The sequence below is a fragment of the Lytechinus pictus genome, chromosome 15 (assembly GCF_037042905.1).
Source record: "Lytechinus pictus isolate F3 Inbred chromosome 15, Lp3.0, whole genome shotgun sequence".
NCBI classification, from domain to species: Eukaryota; Metazoa; Echinodermata; class Echinoidea; order Temnopleuroida; family Toxopneustidae; genus Lytechinus; species Lytechinus pictus.
The window spans coordinates 6056254-6080924 of NC_087259.1; the positions used below are offsets into that span (position 1 = coordinate 6056254).

At 35.4% G+C, this 24671-nt stretch overlaps 1 protein-coding gene across 1 annotated transcript in view; it reads right to left on the reverse strand.

Moving 5' to 3' along the window:
• The window catches only part of LOC129278220 (uncharacterized), a 35010-nt gene extending 12150 nt beyond the window's left edge, over positions 1-22860 (reverse strand). Inside the window, exons 1-4 of the mRNA XM_064109969.1 lie at positions 21549-22860; positions 13194-13385; positions 12137-12277; positions 10253-10405 (exon numbers count right to left, since the gene is read on the reverse strand). Of these exons, the coding sequence (XP_063966039.1) occupies positions 10253-10405; positions 12137-12277; positions 13194-13385; positions 21549-22013 (951 nt within the window). The 5' untranslated portion in view covers positions 22014-22860. The remainder of the gene's footprint in view (positions 1-10252; positions 10406-12136; positions 12278-13193; positions 13386-21548) is intronic.
• Positions 22861-24671: the final 1811 nt, after the last annotated feature.

Here is a 24671-nt window from a genome sequence, read left to right on the forward strand (position 1 = left end):
AAGGGTCAACCCACTAAAAAAGAAACATAAAGGCACGCTAGTGTACATAATAGGCGACACGACAATTGCTCTGATGACAATTGCTCCGGGCTTCATTTCGTCTAAGATATAGGGTTAGGGTTGCAATAGGGTTTTATGTTTAATAGGTTTAGGGTAAGATTTAGGATGGGGGTATAAAATCCAGGGTTGAAGTAATAGTCATTCGATTAGTATGTGGAATTTAAGTCGGAGTAATTGTCTCCAGAGCAAATATCATGGAACCACATAATAAACTGCAGGGCCCCGTCTTACAAAGAGTTGCGATTGATCTCATCAAACTCAACTATGGAAAGCCAGCAACGCCAACATCTAAAAATACATGTTTATACAAAAATATTTCTAGATATGATGTATTTTCATAAATTCATTGATTTCTTGACAATTTGGTGTGTTTGCCTTTGTTACAAAGGACATTTTGCAAATTTCCTGTAGAAAAATTTATGACACTGAAGGATTGCCATAGACTTACGATTGATTGGATCAATCGTAAGTCTTTGTAAGACGGGGCCCATATTAGAATGAAAACATATGGATGGTATATCCATTAATAATATATATTTTAAGCATAACATTGAAACTATATATAGCGCATTTCACACCTGTAAGGACTCTCAATGCACTTCACAGAAATAAAATTATACAATAAATAAAAAAGGGCAAGTACATGTATACGTATACATGTACATGTAGGTATTCAAAATGAAACAAAAATACAATAAACAGGAAAGAGGAAATAAGAAATGTCTTGAATTTAAATAGATTGTACTTAACAAACGTAACTTTTGATTGTATTCATACTTGTGATGTTCTATTATAGAACATACTTAATAAAAAATAGCATTTTACAGTATATCATATTCAAATATAGTATGTATTATAAAAAGAGTACTTAAGAGCAAATTAAAGATAGAAAGAAAAGGAAAATACAATACAGTTTCAAACCTTTACAATAAATAAAAAATACCTTTAAAAAGGGGATTTTAATTTTATCTTTATCCATATATGACAATACATATATAGTCATATGAACGTCATGCCAAGTATAAAATTACTGAACTGGAAATAATAGAATAATGTCACTCATTATAGCAGATACTACCTATATGTACGTGTAGGTCTAAACTTATTAACAGCGGCAGTATTCTAACATTATTAATAACCATGATTAAGAATAAAAATAGCATGAACTCAATTTCCTGGTAAATGTATTTGGGCACACGTACACACAAGTTTATACCACAATGGCGTCCCTGACCGAAAAAGTTGAACTATAAACATGATGGGTGATATTTGTATTGTAATTGTGAGCACATGAAGGGCACATTTGCTAATAGTTCAACTAAAACAGGGATCTTCTTTAATGTGCATGAACCAGGGCAAGGTAAATACATACACATAGTACTGTATGTCATGCTGATATTTCCAGTACAGTACATACAGTAAATACTTGACTTTGTTGATGAAATCTTATTTGTGCTGTATTTGGGGACTCTAATTATGTTCTGTTGTAATAATTAAACCGTTGAATATTGTTGTAAATTCCGTTTGTTTGAAGAAAAAAAATTGAATCAATTTTAATGAAATAAAGGTTCATAAAAACAAGATTCATGATTGAAATTTAGCAAAGTACATTATTTTGTATAGTTGGGTTTGGAAAATCACTATTACTGGAGCAATTCTTGTAGGATGTCAATAGACTCTACATGCAAATAAAAGCGCCAATCAAATAAATCATGATTACATGAAAAGCATTAAAGCACTTTGTACCCACAGTCCCACAGTGGGCCTACACATGTGTAAATGAGCTAATCTAGTTTTATTATTTGACCTTTAAATCTTTAAATGACTGGCAACCTCCATCACAAGGCTCTGACTTTGAAGTTCTCTTCTAAGGATAAATTTGTCTTCTTGGTGAGGTCTTTTCTGAGGGCCGTTTTATAAAGCTGTCTGTATTTAAGTTAAGAGTGACTCTCAGTATGAATGGTGATCCTTTCTTGTGGTAGATGATATTCCCCATTACCGTAAGTAACGGACTATAAACCGCATCCGTGGATAAACCGCACCCCCGACTTTTGCTTCTATCCCGCCGAGAAAAAGGTGCGGTTAATAGACCGTTACTTACGGTAAATGTTCATTGGTGATTATTCATAGTGATTCAGCACATAAGAAATTTTCGCCAGTCGTTCTTAAAGCCGCTCTTAACTTTAAAATACGAACAGCTTTATGAAACACCCCCAGGGATGACTTGGAAGATAAGTACATGTATGAAGGGGGGGTGAGACATTCGAGGGGTGGTTGCCCTCCCGGGGAGGGGGGGGGAGGGGGGTATCCCAAATACATGTTTCAGTTTCAATTTTATTTTATCTCATTTCCAACAAAACAGTAGACAAAATCCATAAAAAATACAGTTATAACAATTGAAATGTATTAAAGAAACATGTAACGCAATATATATATAAGGGGTTAACCCCGGCTTTAAAGCAAATAGTATGGGGTTAAGAAACATAGTGTGAAACCAATAAGGAAATGCAGTGTGAAAAGCATATTAATCTTTTTTTGTTCAATTGGTAGTACCAGGATAATAATATCAACACAGGAAATTGATTCACAACTGCTTTCCCATGATATAAATATATTTATATATATATTTATTTATATATACATGTATATATATATATATATATATATATATATATATATATATATATATATTATATATATATATATATATATATATATATATATATTTATTTATTTATTTATATATATATATATATATATGTATACATGTATATATATATATATATATATATATATACATTTGAAACTTAATATGGATCATTAAATATTTGTAGCTGAAAATAACATGCTGGAAATGGAGATAGATTATGAAAGACTATAGATTATGTTTCTATATCCACTTGATCACAGAAGAGGGGTGGGGTAATGGGGTTGGGGCCTTGGGGGTGAGAGTGTTTACCAGATCAGAAAATATTCTAAGGCACTTGCCAGTGTGAAAGCACATTACTTGTAATCCCAAAAGAAAACACAGACGAGAAATAACAGGTACATACCCTTTTTACACAGGATTTTCGTAGCCCCGGACTATCGCTAACCCCGTACTATCCTTAACCCTGTGCTATTTTTTTTCCTTTTCACACATGCCAAATTGTTATTGCTAACCCCGGATAAGGAATGCTTGCTTTTCACACACGAAACTCGCTAACCCCGGGATAGTGGTAGCTCATTCACTCGTACCTTTTTACACACGCTAAAATTTCCTTAACCCCGTACTATAGGTGGGGCTAAATTGCCATTTAGCCCCACCTATAGTACTGGGTTAAGCTTAGCCCACTTTCGTTTTACACTAGCGATCTTAACCCCGTACTATCGCTCTTAGCACCGCAATTGCTGGGATAACCCTGCTTTTTTGCAGGGCCAAATAATCCCGTACTAAAGGTGGGGTTAGCCCACTTTGCAAAAATGCTGTGTAAAAAGAAAGTGGGCTAAGCTTAACCCCGTACTATAGGTGGGGCTAAATGGCAATTTAGCCCCACCTATAGTACGGGGTTAAGGAAATTATAGCGTGTGTAAAAAGGGTATTAGTGTACTTTTCAAAATGACACAAACTTCAGCAAAAAATTCTCACAGGAATCAGGAATTTTCATCGTGTGAAAGCAAGTGACAAAAACTTTATGTACATGTATGAGGCAAGAAGAACTGTTTAGAGATGTACAAGGTTTCTTTCATGCTAACTGCAAGAACTTTTTTCTTGTTGTAATTGGTGTGAACAAATAGCATAGATTATCAGGTTATTTGAGACCTGGGGAGTATTTCATGATAGGACCTGTGGGACGTTTTATCTGACAAGTCCCATTTTATCAAACAGTTGCCATAGTAACAGTGCTACTCAGCCAATCAAAACATGCCCCTGAATAAATATTCATAATTTATTGGTATTCTAGTGTTAACCCAGGAAGAGTAGATCTCAATTTTAAATCCAATTTTAATAATATGAAGAAGAGACTAGCTACAATGTGCCTGTACTTTGTTATTTTCCCAATACTGATTTTATATATATATATATATATATATTACTGTGGAAATTAATTATCTAATTTGATAAATGCATGAATATTTTAGTGATACTGAAAGCCTTTAATGTATACAATGTTCAGTTTAATCAGACAAGACCCAACTAATCTTTTTTTTTTGTTCAATTGGTAGTACCAGGATAATAATATCAACACAGGAAATTGATTCACTACTGCTTTCCCATAATAACAAATAATGTGGATTTTACATATCCTTGACACATCTATGGCAGGAATATATCAGACATATCATTGAAAATGCCTACACAATTGAAAACAAATCAGAATACATTTACAAAATAAAATGACTAATTGATCCTTACTTTACACAAATTTGTAATCCAAGGTTTTGATTGAATTCAGGTCTAGAAATATACCACTAATTATAGGCTAAATCAAAGTCAAGGCTTTGCTGTACAAGCCATTTGGAGAAAGTCAGTGTCAATCTAAATGCACAGTGACAAAAATATATGAACAATGAAGAATCTTGTCCTAAAAATTGAAAAAAGTATTTTAAAAAAAATAGTGGAAAGGAGAAATTTACATAAAATATTTTGTCATAGATTTGGCTTGTGAAAAAAAATGAAATTGACCAAGTTATGCAAGGAAAATCAATCATTATGTTGAATAATATGACACAGTTATGCCTTTAAAAAAAATATAATTTTGGTGCAAAATTTGAGGGATACGGAACCCAGCCCTCCCTCCCCCCCCCCCCCCCCATTTCTCATCCCCTCACAAGTATAACTGTGGCCCTGGGTAGCCTACCTGTATTAAAGTGATAGGCCCTGGCTATGTTAAAATCAATTTTCTTCAATAATCTTGATGATTATATCAAGCACTTGGACTATTATGAGGAAAAACTATCGCAGGAATATTTTGCTGATTTATCAAATACGGACCTGCGCAACCCCACCCTATTCCACTCCTACATTCTGCAAAGGGAATCGTAATTTAAGCACGCAACCATTTTCTATTTTGGGAATTAAAAGGGGGAAAGCCTCTTTCCAAAGGGGAATGCAGTAGGTATAGAAGAAAATACTAAAGGTCAAAAACATAGGTTATGTCAATTTGATTACATGTATTTTGTAAAAGAGCACACCCAACCTAAATAAATATGAATATGCATCATTTATGCCCCCCCCCCCCCTTGGTTTTCCAGGTGACAAGGAAGGTTTTTAAAAGAAGCGAAAATAGACAAATATATTAAAAAGGAAAGAGGAAGAATACAAGTACGTAAAGCAGTATAAAAAGCAAATGCTGCATCATGTATGTATATGCAATAAATGTTTTATTGAGGAAAAAATACATTTAACTCTATGCATGCTGAATTAATTTTTAGGGGGATAATGACAATTGTTTCCATGTCATCTTCTTTAATTCAAGATATCCATATTGTACAATTGATACTTATTATTATTATATAGATGTCATCCAAGAACTATTGTCTTTTATTAGCTTATCTAATTTGAAGGTAGGGGAGAAAACTAATTATTACGATTGTTGAATTTAATTGTACGAATGTGCAAAATTGCAACATCAGCGCGCAAAGGGTTAACAATCCCTTATGAAGTGCCCCCCTATGGTTCAAATTACTATGCCACCTCCAAATGCATGATTCTGATTACAATACCTACAGTTTAAATTTTAACATTATGTGATAATGAAGTTACACCAAGTTACGCAGTCCAAATTTCACTTAAATGAGAATTTTTTTTTTAAATAAAAAAATGATGAGTCGTCAGGGTATAAATGTACCAGGGTGCTATGTAACTTTTTAGAAGCACTTCCCCAGTAAATTTTTAAATAGTTGTATTATACTTACCCAAATATTTAATTCACTTGCCCAAAAATAATCCTGAAAAAAGGTTTTGCCTCTTCAAAAGAAAGTACATGTATTGCAGTTGTATAAACCATTGGCCCTTTTCTCTCTTTTGACATGAACTGATCTACCTTGTTATTGCATTTCTTTTTCCAAAGTGATCTTGCCTGCCATGACAAAAACTCTGTTCAATATCATATCATATCGACTCTAACTTTTGTCATTTTACTGTGAGAATTTTGCTTGCCCAATTCGGGCAAGTAGTTTTGGTCTTTACTTCAAAACACTTGCCCGACTCCAACTTTTACTTGCCCAAGACAATCGGGCAAGTGCTTATGTAGCACCCTGATGTACATGTACGATAATCCAACACCATCCAAGCCATCATGGCCATGGATGTCTGACTGAACTTGATGCCCCTTTCATTGGGATTTATTATGCTCTTTTTCATTTTTTTAAATATTATTTTTATGCTGTAATATAGACATCTGTCTTTATGGCCTTGAACTAGTCAATTCAGAGCCCGATGTCACTTAAAGCAATACCAAAACCGGTTCTGAACTGACAATATCCAAGGAATATGAAAAAAAAAGTTTTCATAGCAATCAGTCTGAGGCAGTGCAACCATGGCAATACATGTATGCCAACAACTCCATAGAGTGACAGTGCTATTCAGTGTTATGCTTTTAAAAAAGGGATTTTCCCTTCAATATGATGACTCATCATTGTTGGTTGATGCCTGAGTTAGAGGATGTGTACATATATAGCTAACGAACAAAGTTTTCTTTCTTTTTCTCTTTTAGTAAAATTTATCCTGTGTCCTCTGAAGGGAGAACTATCCTCAGGTAGGACTATGATAGACAAAATTTGGGTTTTTACTTCAGGAAGTTAAAAAAATGAAACTTCTGAAGGTTTCCATGGCGAAAAATAGTTTAGTAGGTTTCGAGGTACACCATGTATCTGTCTTGTTCAAATGTTGGTCCTGAAAAGGACCACCCACACTCGAAGTTAAAAAAAATGCTGTTGTCCAATAAAGAACTTATGATTACAGTAATTTTGTAGTTATGGTAAATAGTACCTACATGTACATCTATGTAACCTGCCACCCCAAAACCAACAATATGTCGCCCAAAATGAATTTTCAGATTTTTATCATCTGAGCTTGATAAAGCAGATCCTTAAATAGCTTTAAAGGGATGATCCAGGCTGGAGATATTCATATTTTAATAAATAGAGTAAATTTCACAGAGCAAAATGCTGAAAACTTGATCAAAATTGGATAACAAATAAGGAAGTTATTGAATTTCAAAGATTTGCATTATTCCGGTGAAATAGTTCTAGGCATATTTTTATGAATATTCATAAGGTGGGCTGATGATGTCATATCCCCACTTGTTCTTTTGTATTTTATTATAAGAAATTAGGTTTATTCAAAAAATTTCTACTTAGAACTAAAACAATTGGATTAACAACTGATTAAGTGCATTAAATGATAAGTTATTTATTGCTGCAACTTATTTCATCATAATGGAGACACATCTTAACACATGTATGAAAAAATTAAACAATTATGATTACATGTAATAGAAAAGGGAAAGTGGGGATGTGACATCATCAGCCCATCTAATGAATATTTATGATGACGTGCATATAACTAGTTTAAAAAAATAATGCTAAACTTTAAAATTCAATAACTTCATTATTTGTTATCCGATTTTGATAAAATTTCCAGCACTTTGCTCTGTGAATTTTACTCTATTTATTCAGATATGAATATTTTCAGCCCGGAGTATCCCTTTAAAAGATAGGAGTTCCCTCAGGCATGAGTTCCCTCAGTGAGAATTCCAAGCAGTCCGAGGAAAACAGTTTTTAATAAAAGACTCCTGTATATCTTCTCTTTTATATAACTTTACAACTTCAAATTTCAATGGTATAAAGAAGAAGAGTTACTCTTTGAGATGAGCTGATTTTCTTTTCTTTTTGAATACCAAATTATTGTTCAAACTATTTACAGAGAACCTTTATCTGGTGACTTATCATCTGGGGTGGCTGGTCTGATATTATGGTCACAGAGTTATATTGTATGTACACAATCAAAATGAAGATTTTCATGGTACATTGTAAATCATAACATGTCAGACAGGATTTTGGGTTTGTGCTGAAGCTGTTGCACCTCAGGGGCGGGGGGGGGGGGGGGTGGCAGTATGGAAGAATTTATGATTTCAGAAACTTTGCAATTATATACAGGCAACAAGAATCAAGGGCCAAATAAAAATCAATGTTTTCATGGTACAATCATTGAACCCAAGTTAATGCCATAAAATAAGCTTGTCTGATCGACCCCTTATGTAACGGACCTTGCAGAAATCATTTGTCTCTGATTTCTAGTTAGTATGAAAATTTCATTTAGAACTTACTCCACCCACCCCCCCCCCCAAAAAAAAAAAAATATCAAAAAGGTGAACAAAGAAATATAAACTGGTTCTGTTGCAAAAAAAAAATAGATCGCTTTTTTTCTACCTTCGGCTTCCACAGACACGAAAGAGTTGAAATATATTTCATTAAAAGTCTAAAGACTGATAAAATTGAACTTTGAACATACAGATTCATTCCTGTTTTTATTGTGCACGTAGTAGAAAATGATACTTGTTCTTGCCATAATACAAGTATTTATCAGTGAATTATATACAAATGTATTTTAATTCTTTCACTTCCCTGGTAAAAAATTACTTTGACAGGAAATAGAGAAATAATCAAATTTATTGGTATTGAAACATGTGACCTGTATGTCTGCAAAGACTATTAAAGGGACCTTTAAAGGGGAAAAAGAGGGAAAAAGCAGTTCAGGGTGAATGTTTAAACGATAAAAAAGTTATAATTTTTTAGTGGGTATATATGGAGACTTCAAGTTGGCTGCCTTGGTAATGCCATAATAATGTACCTGTAACTAGGCAAGTACTACTTTTCCATTTATTCCAATACATAAAATGGCCAAAATGTATTGTTTTTAAATAAATCTACTTCCAATCATAATATCTTTCATTATGCAAATTCCATGTGAATGCACAGATAGAAAACTACTTTCACAAGCTATTCACCCTTGCAAAAGCAATGAATATTGGTTATATATATTTTTTTATGTTATTTACCATTCAAAAACAGAATGAGAGATGCATTGCAGAGGTGCATTGGAATGCATATATTTCAGTTAAATGCAAATTCCATGTCAATACTCAGAAAACTACTTTCAAAAGCTATTCATCCAAGCAGAAGCAAGGTATGTTGAAAAGGAATTATCTTTCCAGGACCTTCAAAAGAGACAACTGGTCAATGGTCTTAGAGCTGACCTATTTAAGCCCAAAATAAATATTGGTCTGCATTCCATTTTATCGAAGAAAAGGAGGACCTTCAAGTTACTACAGACTGAATAAAAATCCTTTGGTGGGTCCTATATCTTACAGTGACTGGCAAAGTTACTGTACATCTTTCAGTCATCTTGTGCTTTAATAGGTGGTTTCAAACCGCCTCGATCACAAGAATCCCCGTTAAATTACGAGAACATTTTTAGGCTAAAAAATACCCATTAATTATTCCTGCATTCAGACCGCCCCGAAACATACACTTCGGGATAAATTCCTGAAGTTAGGAGCATGCGCAGTATGGTCTAATAAGCAGGCAAGGCGCGAGATTCAAAACTACTAGCCCAGCAGCCACCCACGGCGCCGCACCCAACGACACGCTGGGCTAAAAGTTCCCGTAATTTGCTTTCACATCGCCAAAATACCTGCGACCTTGGAAAAATCCCCGCGAAAGTTCTCGTAATTTCGCCAAGTACCTACTATTTAGCGGGTATTTGCTTTCGGGGAAATTACGCGTAGTTTGCTTTCACATTACCAAAATACCTGGTATTTTCTGATCGGGGTAAATTTCCCGATCAGAGAATACCTGGAACTGACGAACTTCGAGGCGGTCTGATACCACCTACTTTCATGTATATTGTGCATCCAAAGAATAAAATAAAAATTATCAATATTTAATTATAACTTATTAACTAAATAAAAAATCTTGTGAACAAATGACAAATTATTGTAAAGCTTTATAGAGTCTCCTCTACTATTTTAATAACAAACATACCTTGTGCTTAAGTGAGTAAAACTAATTTGAAGGCTACCAAAAAGTCATTTAGCAGGTGGTATCTGAATTTCAAAAAGGAATTCTTATGTTTAAAAAAAGTTCCATATTTGTTTCTTCAAATGATTCTTCAATGTATACACCTATTAGAAAGGCCTATACTTACTGTTTCGTTGTTGTTGTTGCTCGATTCCGGAAGCTCGCTTACCACCTTTGCTTTGCCGAGGTAATCCACATCTTTCAAATTGGCAACTTTGCTCTTGGGCGGGGTGAATAACTGGTTGCTAGGCAACACAATAGGCTCATACAGCTGATTGCTCTGTAAAAACAAAATAAAATAAAATAAATCTTTAATAGAAGGAGGGCTGCTTTTTCACAGAACAGGTAATGTGAAGTACTGAGAATAAGATTGTATTTACAAATTCTCAGATAAGCAAACACAAATGGCCATTATCAATATCAATTCAAATCTGGATGAGAGGATAGAGATGAATATGCATGAATATTATAATTTGTTCAAATTTTACTTCAAGTTGAAATATCATCATCATCATCGTCATCTGCTATAATCCTCAAAGGGCTCTGCAGCCTATCTCGAAGATGACATTACACTTGGACGCACGTTATGAGGAGTGAGGGATATTTTCAAGGTGATTTTGCAGGAGCTTTTGGAAGCTGACAAGCGAAACTGCATTTACTATTTGAAGAGGGAGTTTATTCCATTAATTAATCATGTCTTTTTTTTTGTGTAACTTTTGTAACTTTTGTTCACAAACATCAATGTCAGATGGGAGAGCAAGGTTTAGAAAGTGATATTTTACAAAAATCATCAAGATCCAATGAAAAATTTGAAAAAAATACTAAGAAACATTTGACAGGAGGCGACTCCCAGAGGATAAAGAGAAATGTGGACATAACATTGATGTCAGATGGGAGAGCAAGGTTTAGAAAGTGATATTTTACAAAAATCATCAAGATCCAATGAAAAATTTGAAAAAAATACTAAGAAACATTTGACAGGAGGTGACTCCCAGAGGATAAAGAGAAATGTGGACATAACATGTCATGGTAAAGGCCCTATTCTCAAGTCTGGTCGAACTTTACGGTCTATGAAAATCAGGGCTAAAAATCTTGAGAAGCTGAAAATGTCCAGAGTTTGTTTACAAAATAAGATGATCCATGTTTTCTTGAGTTATATATCCATGCATGAGAGGTAAAGAAGACTACCTCAATTATTATTCTCACACAGTTGTGAATGATTGGAGTGCCGAATAAGATGATACTTGTACTTTCAACCTCATCTGCTAATGATTTGTGTCACAATTGGTTATCCATAATTCAACCACAGCGTTAGACCAGGGGGCCGTTTAATAAAGCTGTTCTTAAGTTAAGAGCGACTTTAAGAACGACTGGTGAACCTTTCTTACGCGCTTGACCATCGCCAATGAATATACCATTTACCACAAGAAAGGATCGCCAGTCGTTCTTAAAGTCACTCCTACACCCACCCGATTTGAAATTAAACCCAAGTTTAAAATACAGGCCTTTAGTGTTCAAATGATTAATCTACACTGCATAGGCCTACATGCATGGATCACCAAAATCATATCCCTGTTATTTAATATCAATTGATTTATTTACATTGGCCCGTATTCTGAAGTCGGGTTTTTTTATTTAAACTCGGGTTTAAAGTTGTGGTTTAATTATGGTAAGCCAATTGTGACAAAATCACTAACAGCAGAGATATAATATTTCAGCTCATTTGACTCTCAAATCATTCTCAATTGTCTGTGAAGTATGAATAGATGATTGTCTTGACTTCACCATCGATGAATCAGGAAAGAGCAGAGTAACATAAGAAACATATAATGCAATATAAATATTGACACTTTTGGCTTCCCATTATTTTAGCACAGAGTTAGACCATGGTCTCAGTTAAACCTGACTTCAGAATACGGGCCATTGTGTTCATTTTAAATGTTTTTAATACTCCTATTGTACACATTACAAAATGACAAAATTTAATTATTTTTTTTAAATAATTTCTTACCATTAACTGTTTCTGTGCCTTTTCAATCAACGGACCATGTCTGGCCTCAACGCTAACTTTCTTGGCATCGGCCAGTAACTCCAAGGCATACTCTGAATTGTTCATCATTGTCGCATAGGTAAGGGCTAAATTATATAAAACCTGCATGAAATAAGAAATTAAAAATGCAATATTAAAGGGAAATCTATGGAACAGCCACTGTTTACAACATCAGCTAGAGACTTGGGCCCATATTCAATTGCATAAAACCTTGATCACCTTTATACAGAAGTACATGTATTGTGCATTGTGGCATATACAGCATATGTGTATGTGGGCCAGAACTACTCAAGGATTTCTCGGTTCCTTATCCAGAGTTTTTTTTTTAATAATATAACTAAAATCAGAATTGAGACATCTTTCAACAGAACAGAACATTGATCTGTTCAAAGTATAAACAGAATACAAGATAGCAAACAGGTGCTAGGTTTTAAACAATAGAGATAGGATATTAAATATTATTCAGAAAAAAAATAATGCTTTCTGGTTTGGCCAAATAAAATTTGATGTGGAGTCATAAAATCGCACAAAATAATCAAGGAATAATTAAAAATTGTTTTAAACAATAGAGATAGGATATTAAATATTATTCAGAAAAAAAATTATGCTTTCTGGTTTGGCCAAATAAAATTTGATGTGGAGTCATAAAATTGCACAAAATAATCAAGGAATAATTAAAAATTGTTTTAAACAATAGAGATAGGATATTAAATATTATTCAGAAAAAAAATAATGCTTTCTGGTTTGGCCAAATAAAATTTGATGTGGAGTCATAAAATCGCACAAAATAATCAAGGAATAATTAAAAATTGTTTTAAACAATAGAGATAGGATATTAAATATTATTCAGAAAAAAAATAATGCTTTCTGGTTTGGCCAAATAAAATTTGATGTGGAGTCATAAAATCGTACAAAATAATCAAGGAATAATAAAACATTTACAAAATTACAAACATGCATACTATGTCCATTTTTATCTAATCAATATCTTTATTAAATCAACCATCTGAGAACATACCTCACACTCATAAAGTTTGTGCACAAAGCCCAGCTGCCTGTAGTCGATGAAACGGTTACCACGGAGACAGGTCTTGGACTTCTCGTAGCTGTTCCTGGACTCATTGTATCGATGGAGGTGATAGTTAACCATGCCAAGCTGGAAGTGTGCAAGTGCCATGTGAGGGTCCTTTTCTATGGCAGCTGTGAAGTTCTACAAGAAAAGGAAAATTTTGAAAACAATTGAATAAGAAATGAAAATGTAAATTTCGAAGTTCAGTGAATATTAAAAAGCACAACACATACTATACAGTGCGTCCCACAAAAAACGAAACCGAGATTCATCGATGATTTATCATAACTTAATCACAAATACAATAGACAAATCACCTACCATTATAAAGCTTTATAGAATCTCCTCTTTCATTTGGAATTACTTAGATTATTTCTCATTCATGCATGAGTGAGCAAAAACAATTTGAAGAGGGGATACCAATTAGTCATTTGGCGGGCTGTATCTGGGTTTTGAAACGAAAACCACATTTTTAAAAAGTTCAATATCTGGTCTTTAATTTGATACCTCAATTACAGAAAATGGTCAAGAAATAACAAAGTTCTGGTTATTTGAAATAAGGCTTGAATTTCAATAATTTCATAAAATGAAGAGGTTTTACAGGCTAGCGTTGGAACTCACTCGACACTCCGTTTTGTTGACGATCAGCCATGCATTAAGTCTTTTGTTAACCGTGTGATAGCTTCTGTGGGAAACCAGTGAAAACACGTTTATTTAATGAAATTATTGAAATACAAGCATTGTTTCGAGAGAACATAACTTTTTTACTATTGGACCATTTTTTGTGATTAAGGTATCAAATAAAAGAGCAGATATTGAACTTTTTAGGCATGTGGTTTTCAGATACCCCTTGCCAAATGAGTTTTTGGTATCCTTTCTTCAAATTGTTTTTGCTCACTCATGCGTGAATGAGGAATAATCTAAGTAATATCAGATGAAAGAGTAGATTCTCAGCTTTACATTGATAGGTCATTTGTCTTTTGTATTTATGATTAATTTATGATAAATCATCGCTAAATCTTGGTTTCATTTTTTGTGGGACGCACTGTATAAATCATGTTTTCCACGACTTTATTAAGGTAGAAAATTTAGTAATTCAGAGACTGTAATTAAGTACAATTTAAACAAGAAAATGAATCACTCAAAATGTTTTACAATTTTGTCAGTACCCATAAAACAGAGAGGCCAACCAAAAAGTAATCATTGATACTGATACAGTGCAGTAGCCCAGTAAAAACCAGTGCCGGCCGCACAGAAACTTTGTTAGCCTAACAGAGCGCTAACAGTACGCCCAGTCTCCTCTTTCGGATTGTGAAGTCAAAATATTTATTTCAATGCGTAAGTAATGCATTGTTGTAACATAAGGCATCGCTGCCACATTACCGGTTGTAACAGGTCCTCTGTTCGTTTATGTTACGTTTTGTGCGGTCAGTACTGGCCTACGCAGAATTTGATGGGGATTTTCTCCGTAAAGGGTTTTAGATTAAATTTGAATCAACCACTCCAAATATTTATCTTGGCCAAAAAGCTAAATCAACTTATGAACACTATATTTTAGGCCCGATGTAGGACTCTTCAAATTTCTTTTTATGTTCATGTACATGTACGCTGAAGCACTTTACAATGACAGATAAAGCATCCCAGGGGGGGGGGGCACTCACATATATTGGTGGTACAGGGACGCACCACTTTGATGACCCCCTTTTTCAGACCTAATTTTGTAGATACTCAGCGAATTACAATTATTTAAGGTCCATTTCAGAAGCCGCCCCGCTCGCAAGACCCCCATTACGAAAGATCTCTGTTCCCCTAGCCCTGCCAAAATTGTCCAGCGCGAGCACCGCATGCGACAGCTGCTCGCACGGCTTCACATCTCACTTCGCTAGCAGCTCCATGCACCGCTAGCGCCCACAGATACATGCACAGCGCTAGCGTGCACCGTACATACTGTATCGCGATCCCGCTCTGTAGACCCTGCTTTTCACACCACTCGGTATATATTTTGGTTCCCAAGAACCCGTATATTACCCTCGTGGTCAGTTCCTTAGACCCCCATTTCAGGGTTTTGTGAGGCACACCCCCATCAAAATATAATTTGAGTGCCCCCCCCCCCCCCCCCGGTTAAAGCAACTACCAAATGCGCTGCACAGGTACTGTATTTGTTCCCTAACCCTAATATTCAATTTAACTTTAATTATTCAATACACATTAAAGTTTATCATACAAATTTAGTCATTTGTTTATATAACAGCATGGTATGTGAACGGTACATCATGTACATAAAAAGATCTTTGAAATACATGTAGCACGCACTTAGAGCAATGTACAATATAACATGTGTTGGCATTAACAAAAAAAAATTAAAAATCACATCATTTCAAGATATAGAACATCTTCCGATCTGTGACCATTTAAATATTAAAACCTCTTCTGCTGACCCAATTACCCGAGGAAGTGAATCACAAGCCCTCTGTTCCCCTTCCCAGAGGACCCCAGCCATTTCCTGTTTTCACTTTCGTCACAATTTCGACATGCGGCTATCATTACTTTCCAAGAAGTCAAAGAGGCAAGTCGTGTGATGTCATCAACGCGAATACTCAAATCTCGAACACTACTCTATGACGTCAACGAAAAGGCTGATGAACACAGGTGTTCGAAGATACTATACATCGTTACATCTGCCCACGCATAACCTAATTAATTATTCATAATGAGCAACTTCAAGCGACTGCCTGCAAATTAGCATCAAAACAAAAACAAATGATTCACTGGTACAAAGTGAGAGGCAGCAGATTGCAGACTGTCCTTTCTCTATTTCATAATTTTTACTGAACATTCTATAAAACTTTGGATAGCTGTTAAAAAGAAAATTTGCATCTAAGTTTCTATTCCTGACTGTTCTAATCTCTTTCTTAGATTTCATTTACCAAATCATCAATAGAATTCACATTATGACCACAGTCTTAATTACAGGAAATAAAAATGAGTCCAGGTGGGTGTTTCATAAAGCTGTTCGTAAAGTTAAGCACAACTTTACGATCGACTGGAACATGATCTTAGGTCCTAACTCAATTACATAGGGATATCACTTGGCATGAGAAAGAGTTACCAGTCATGCGTAAAGTCATTCGTATCTTACGAACAGCTTTATGAAACACTCACCAGGTTGGCTGTGATTATCTATGTTTGATAATACTAAATAATGCAAAAGAATATGTGAATAAAAGTGTAATTTAATGAATACTTTTGTTCAGAAACAGAGGAGCAGTTGTTGTGTTTAATGACTGAAATATGTCATCTTTAGATTCTGGCAGGTACTGTTTCTATTTCCCTATTTTTTTTTTATCCAGATACATGTATATTTACCCTTCTTACAATACAGTAATAATGCACAATACATTATAAAAAGAAATGACCTGATACTCATTTTAGTTCCTGAAACTGTATAGCATTTTTGATACACGTATAGTATTAAAAAGGGAAGTATTATTTCTTATTCGTTAAAATGTAAACTATGTATTTTGGTTTTGTATTTCAGTGCAAAACAAATATTTACAACAACAAAAAAAAAAAACATTTCTTTGAAATACATGTATGTTTATTGGTTGTGTCCTCTTTGAAACCCCATCATGCATGGCCATAATACATGTAACTGTCAGGTTGTATGTAATGTACATTTTTCAGCCTTTTTTTATCCTCGGGCTATATTTTTTGTCAATTTCTGGCTTTCTCAGAAAATTAGCTGTTTCAAAGCTACGGATTTCAATACAATGTCTCCCAGGTTCAGTAGTTCTCTATTGCCCATCATCTCTTTACCCACAATTCTCTATAAATTTGACGTTTGAAATTTCTGACATCAAACATGTACTTGTACTTTCTCAGAATACTAAATTGTTGAAATTGTTATTGACTAATTTCCCATTTTTGGTTGGGCACATGTAGTTCTCTATTCTATGGTCATGTTCCCCCTTCCATCCTCATAAATTATGCCCCTATTCAATTTCTGACTATGCTTCTTAGAACATCAAACAAATTGAATTAACTAAATAAAATTCATAAAAGAGACAAAATTATGCTTGAGTCATTTCTAAGCATTGTTTGAATATATGCCTATTACATGTTCAGGGAAAAAGATCTATTCAAAATTCTGCTTCCCTTATTTTTCTCATCAAACCTACTGTACAAAAACAAAGCTACATATGTAATAAATCAAAAACTAACTGTCTCATAATTACTGGTTGTGCGTACATATATCAAACCTTGAAAAAATTGCTTGATAAAGACCACAATGACATACATGTAAAGATCATCCATAAGTAAATATGAGCTCCATGCAGAACAAACATTTCCCTCCAAAGACAAACCATTTTTTATGAGAAAGTTCACATTTTCACGCATCCTTGCACAAATTAATATTCCAGCAAGGTGCACAAAACATGTCATGTACAATTTGAGAGATCTAACGAGAAAACGTGGATCACAGAACTCAGTGAAAACATACAAGTGTCCGCAAATTCAATGAACTTGACACAGAAGGGGAACTGTTTTCTTTTATAACAGACCCGGAATCTCACAAACTGACAGACAAGTGTAATGACGTGTTCATAGTTTATTTAATAGTTTGTCTGGTTTCTTTGAAGGTGATTTGACAAGTAGTACTCTTTTGACAACTTTGAAATATTTTGCAGTCTTTGGAGTTTGGACGTGTAGGCAGAGACACTAACTGTTAAAAAAGGGGGAAATTCCCTTGGAAATGCTGAGTAATTACCTGCTGATCAGCACATTTCATTTAATTTCATTTCATTTATTTACATCTCCAACATTTTCAATATGTTTTGTTCCATATATATTGATACATAATCAATAGAACAAGGAAAATGTATAAAACAAGATAACTATTCAAACCAGTTGGAAATGTAGGAGGCTGCTGAAAAGCGGAGCTTGTAGAGTGCAGCCTCCTAATAAAATATTCATTTAACGGAATTTGTAGAGCTCTTCTCTTTCTTGGAAGAAATTTTAGATACAACTTTCTAAGTTTGCTGCACACCCACTTTAATGTATTACTTTTTATAATTCATAATTAATGCTTTGTAATTTCATGATAAAATGGTGTTCATCTCTTAAAAAAAAAATACCCTCAATCTTGTGAATATTTCAAGACTACTTTGTGGTATGCACAACTTGTGAATCAAAGGGATGGTCCAGGCTGGAGATACTTATATCTCAATAAATAAAGCAAAATTCACAAAGCAAAATGCTGAAAATTTGATCAAAATCAGATCACAAATAATGGAGTTATTTAATTTTAAAAATTTGAATTATTATGGTGAAACAGTTCTAGGCATGTCTTTATGAATATTCATTAGGTGGATTGATGTCATATCCCCACTTGTTCTTTTGTATTTTATAATATGAAAGTAGGTTACATTTTTCTACCAAGAACTAAAACAATTGGACTGAAAACTGATTAAGTTCATTAGATATTTACTGCCGCAATTTATTTAATCATAATGAAGACACATCATTTACATGTACACAGGCACATACTATATGAAAAATGAAACATTTATGATTTCATGTAATAACATACAAAAAGGAAAGTGGGGATGTGACATCATCAGCCCACCTAATGAATATTCATGACGATGTGCATATAACTGTTTTCACAAATTATTGACAAACTTTAAAATTCAATAACTTCGTTATTTGTTATCTGATTTTGATGAAATTTTCAGCATTTTGCCCTGTGAATTTTACTCTATTTATTTAGATATAAATATTTTCAGCGCGGACCATCCCTTTAAAAACCTTCCACTAGAAATACTATGTACATGTACTTTACAATACAAATTGTGTTGCTGGGAGTCCTGGGACTACGTATTAAGGGCTACAAAAATAAAACAGGGCATAGAGCGGGGGAGGGGGGAGAGTAAAAAATATGGAGAAAGGGACAGAGACTGAGACATTGAGACACAGAGACTGACAGGAAGAGATACAGAAAGTTAAATATCTCTAATTGATACTTTCTAGTATCAATTAGGCCTGGTACAATATGCGCATTTGAAACTTGACTTTGAATGACAAATCACCACTATATCAAAACTACAATATTCAGTGTATCACAAATAACAACCGCCTGTTTCACTTGTTAACCTTACAATGATGTCTATTTCAGTAATTCAATAAATACTGCTGTCATGACAACAGACATCATTTAAATGACATCCAAAAATATTTCCTTGAAATTTTATAATAACAGACCACCTGTTAACTGATTGCTGGAACCAAGGAAATTGATCATTAGAATTTGATATAACATACATTTTGTACATGTACCACATATTAAATATGTGTATTGACTTTGACCAGGATCTAAAATACCTCAGTTGCCTTAAACATCTCGAGAGCAGATTGAACTAAATCATCGGAAGGAGAGAAATGTAATGGGGATAGGGGGAAGCACTCACTCCCCCACCCCCCCCCCCCTCTCAATGTAATATTTTATTCCATTAGTTTTATACCATTTTCATGGTGGCGGGAGAAACTGCCATTTGGCGCTGTAGTATCTCATATGGTTCTACATGTAAAGTCTAAAAATCATGAATTTGCATTGTATAAAGTAATTCAGAGGCAGAGTTAAAGACGCCCATCAGTCATAGCTAGTAACATATCAAAAGACCAATAGATAAAGGGAACGAGAAGAGGAATAACTTCTAAAAAGATTGGACAGCATCCGTGAGAATATAGGATTCCAGGAGGTGAGGCCATGATGAGGACATCCTAAACCTGGACTTCGTGCAGACGTCCCACACTCTAAAAAGGGATTCTATTGACGAGATACATGTAATACCCTAAACTAAGACAAGCCCATAGGAGGTTCGATTGAACTGCCTAAGTTTTCCAAAGCAAGAAAAACAGAGGAGGAAAACAGCTTTTCAGGATGAAATAACCAACAACTTTTTTTGTTTCAGCCAAGGAATCAAACCCCCCAATTGAAAAATTCTCTGGCTACGGGGCTGCAGGATCTTCCCATTTTTTCCTGTGAGACAGTGAGAGTGACGGGGTCCAAGTTTGGAGCCTTTGAGATAATTCTCATTGTGCACATGGGGTCCCGGGGGGGGGGGGGAGGCAGTCAAATATATTGCTGTACACATGCCTGACCAAATTATTTCCAAACCCTTACCCTTAACGAGTGCATGCGCGGCCTGCATCCAAAACTGAAAAATCACCCCTTTAAACACAATTTTTTTTTTTGGTCACGCATGTGTATAACTGAAAAAACAGGCATTAAAATCAATCACTATTATGTGGCTTGACTTTCTGTAAAATACTACAAATTACTTTCAATTTCACAAGCTACACAAATGTATACAAATATCACGGCATAGGCCTATCTATTTTCCAGTTTCCACAGCATGAGTTGTAAATCAAAACTAAATATAGTTGGCATAAGAACTACATTTGGTCAAATACCAGATGTAATAGCAGACAGAAATGTAATTGAGTAGGTAGGCCTTAATTTTTGCATCAGGACTTTTGTATTACAGTTAATACAGAACACCACTTTCAGGGCCAAAACCAGAATTTAATAAATGAGGGAGCCCAATCATAAATTTCTCACATGCTACCATCATTTAGTAGAAAAGGATCTCATGCCCAAATCTGATAAGTAAAGATTATCACTTCACCAAGAGGAGGCGCAATTATGCTGATTAAAAAACATACATAAAAAACATACATGTAGTGCAGATGTGTTGACGAATTGGAAGTGAATTATGCATGAAGAAATAGATATGGGTTTTGAATCACTGACTTTGTCATGGAATAAGGAGATGACTTGTTGCTTTTACCTCGGTCACATTTGCTCTACAGCCACCATACGGCAAGTCGAAAACAGCCGTTTGGACATCTATTTTGTAGCAGCTACACATAGGTGGTTTGAATAAAAATGAATAAAACGGCTGTTTTCGACTCGCCGTACGACCGCCGTAGAGCAAACGTGACTGAGGTATTATCACTCGAGTAGGACCACATCTTTTAAGATGCCTGGTAAGTTCATTTTTTGCATCAATTATGTAATTATTTTTTAAATGAATCTTCCAAGTCGTGAATTGACTGCCAAATTTCTATGGACTCAACCCAATGACTCGTGTAGTCTAGCATACACAAACCATCACCTGACATAGCACAATGCCAATGTTAGCTCTCAATTTTACTTATTGTTCAAAACTTCACAACAGAAGTAATGTGTACACTTGTGCATAAGAAAAAAAGAATCAGGCAATATCTAGAGACTTGTCATACCTCTTTGGCAACCTGAGTGTTCTGCAACACCCAAGCAACCTGTCCCAAATTGAACCTCATTTTGGCAGAATAATCCTTGATGGTTTGAAGACTGTTGAAGGCATCTTCCCAACTGCCACTCTTTGCACTTTCTACCGCATCGTTCCAGGTGATGATCACCTCCTTAAATGAATAATTGGGTTCACTTTGCATGTTGCCAGTCCTCTTCCTCAACTCATTCTCATTCTGCAAAATCCCATGGACTGGACAGTTCACTAGCGGCTGCCGCGGTGGCAACGGATCACCTCTCAAAGGCACTATCTTGATCGACTTCTTGGTAGCATAGCCTGTGATGCATCCAACTTGCTTTCCCTGAATATTATTACCAGATTGTCCCTGTCCCTTATCACAGCAACATACTTGTAAGCCGGCATATTTCTCCTGGTTGATGTTGGTTTGTAATGACATGGGCAACACCTGCGACATTTCTCTCGGCAATTTTCGCCCCCTCGATTTTCCCTTGCACTTGCTGCAGAAAATATGGGTTTTTTATGAATCACTTGAGGGCCTATACTGGGGTGTCCTATAATAATTTCAACTCTGGAAAAATTCTGAAATTCAATTGTATCAATATGTCCACGCTCAGTTATCTGCATGTAGGTGCATCTTCCATTCCAAGTTCAACAACAAGGTAGTTCAGATCTGATAGAGTTTTTAACTGATAATGGACTGCTTTGCAAGTATCATTTTGGGGAAAGTTTTGATAAAATAACAGTAGACTACAAATGAGGGAAATGACGTTTCGGAACAAGAACAAAAAGTAACATTCGATCTAAAATTAACAGCAAGAGCTACTTAGGAATAGGAAGTGTTGCTAAAATATTGTTGATCTGATAACCATCAATCCCAATTTTGCCTGATCATAGTCAAAGCCGAAGCTAAGCGTCTCAACATACAACACGAGGATTGAGGGCCAGAATTTGAACTGGCGCTGCACTGCATCAGCTGCACTTGGTTGATGCGATGGTCGTGGGTTGATACCGCCACGAGCTGTTGTTCCTCCGCTCAACTCAGGCGTGGGTGTAGGCAGAGAGAGCCTCCCAATCCACTGAACACGACTCCAATTCCCAGAGCAGTTTCATGCGGCATATATCATCTTCGTAAATCGGTGATCAATTTATAACAGTATCAGACGGTTCTAGATCGTCACAAATATCCTTAAGTCTACATCTCTATCCAACAAATGATCTCCTTTGCGAATAAATAGCAGAATTAAAACAGCAATCCTCTCGAATGAGGTCAGGATTCATGGGGATGACCACTTGTCAGATCCCAGCTTTCGTCATCCAAAAACTCCGCCTACTTCGCGTCACGTTGTCATCATGAATATTCATCACAGTTCACTGACCGACTGCCATTGGTCAAAAAGTTAAATCCTGCCTCCAAAACTTTGACTCGATGTCGCAATTAACCTTGCACGGCCTTGCACAGACAATCTTCTAACAAATTACGTGTATCGTGTCACTTCAAATCTATATTTGCAAAATCCTATTTTCTCTCATATTATGGGCCTATATTATTTTCATATTGATATACCCCTCCCCCTTCTAACTGTACTAGTCACTAGCACGAAGCTAAAGAATCAAGACCTGTTTTCACAGAGAATTTTCGAATTTCAACATTCAACATGATCGATATGAATTATATAAATATATGTATATATATATATACATTGTATATATATATATTTATGTTTCCAATAAATGGGCAAAATACTCTTATCAATGATAGCCATAAACTTGATCAACAATCCAAATATAGAGCGTGTGTGCACGTGTGCTGGTTGGTCAAAGAAAAAAAAAATTGCTATTATCATCATAATAAAAAAGCTACTGAATAATGTTAACATAAACCAGATTTGAAAAAAATGTATCATTATAACATTCCCTTCAGACATGCACAGAGCGACTTTAACCCTTATTCCAGCCCCCCCCCCCCCCCGGGGGGGGGGGGCAGTCAAATATATTGCTGTACACACGCGTGACCAAGAAATTTCCAAACACGCGTGACCAAAAAATTTCCAAACACCACCTAAACGAATTTTTCTCTGTGTGCAAAATAACCCCCTAAACAAGTTTTTCGTGGGCTTTATTTACACATTTTGGCCCCTAAACAAGATGTCGCCAAAATATGACCTCGGGGAAAAAGCTTGGGGAAAAACATATCCTAAACACGTTTGGCCAGTCTTTAAAAAAAAGCTTTGGGGGAAAAAACAAACCCTAAATACGTTTGACCATTGACCAGTCTTTCAAAACCACCCTTTTTCTCGAAAATCGGTGTTTTTTATACCCTTAACGAGTCCACGCGCGGACCGCGTCCAAAACTGAAAAAAACACCCCTTTAAACGCGTTTTTTGGTCACGCGTGTGTACAACAATATATTTGACTAGCCCCCCCCCCCCCCCCCCGATCCCAATTCATTAGCCATGTTTTCTATTTTTCACTTAACCTAATTAAGCATTTTCAATTCATTTCCGTATACTGACAGGACTAAGACAGACAAGAACAAGTGAGAAAATATACATTCCCCCTTTCTCTTTGCGAACAAAATAAACGTGTTTACATATTCTTTATTTAATTATTATTTTGGGGGTAAAGCGCTGACCATCCGCATTACCAAGAAACAGTGTCCAGTGGTACCATGCCCATGGTCTACGGGAGAGGGAAAACAGACCAATGACTAATGGCTAGTTCCTTTAAGCCCGGGGGCAGTCAAATGTATTGCTGTACACACGCGTGGCCAAATTATTTCCAAACAGTGCAACCCCTAAACGAGTTGATCTCTGTGTGCAAAATAACCCCCTAAACAAGTTTTTCGCGGGCTTTATTTACACATTTTGGCACCTAAACAAGTTGTCGCCAGAATATGACCCCGGGGAAAAAGCTTGGGGAAAAATACCCTAAATACGTTTGACCCTGCTATTGACCAATGACCAGTCTTTTAAAACTACCTCTTGTTTGAAAATCTGTGTTTTTAATACCCTTAACGAGTGCACGCGCGGCCCGCGGCCAAAACTGAAAAAAACACCCCTTTGGCTGTTTACAGCAATATATTTGACTGCCCCCCCCCCCCCGGAAAGAAATT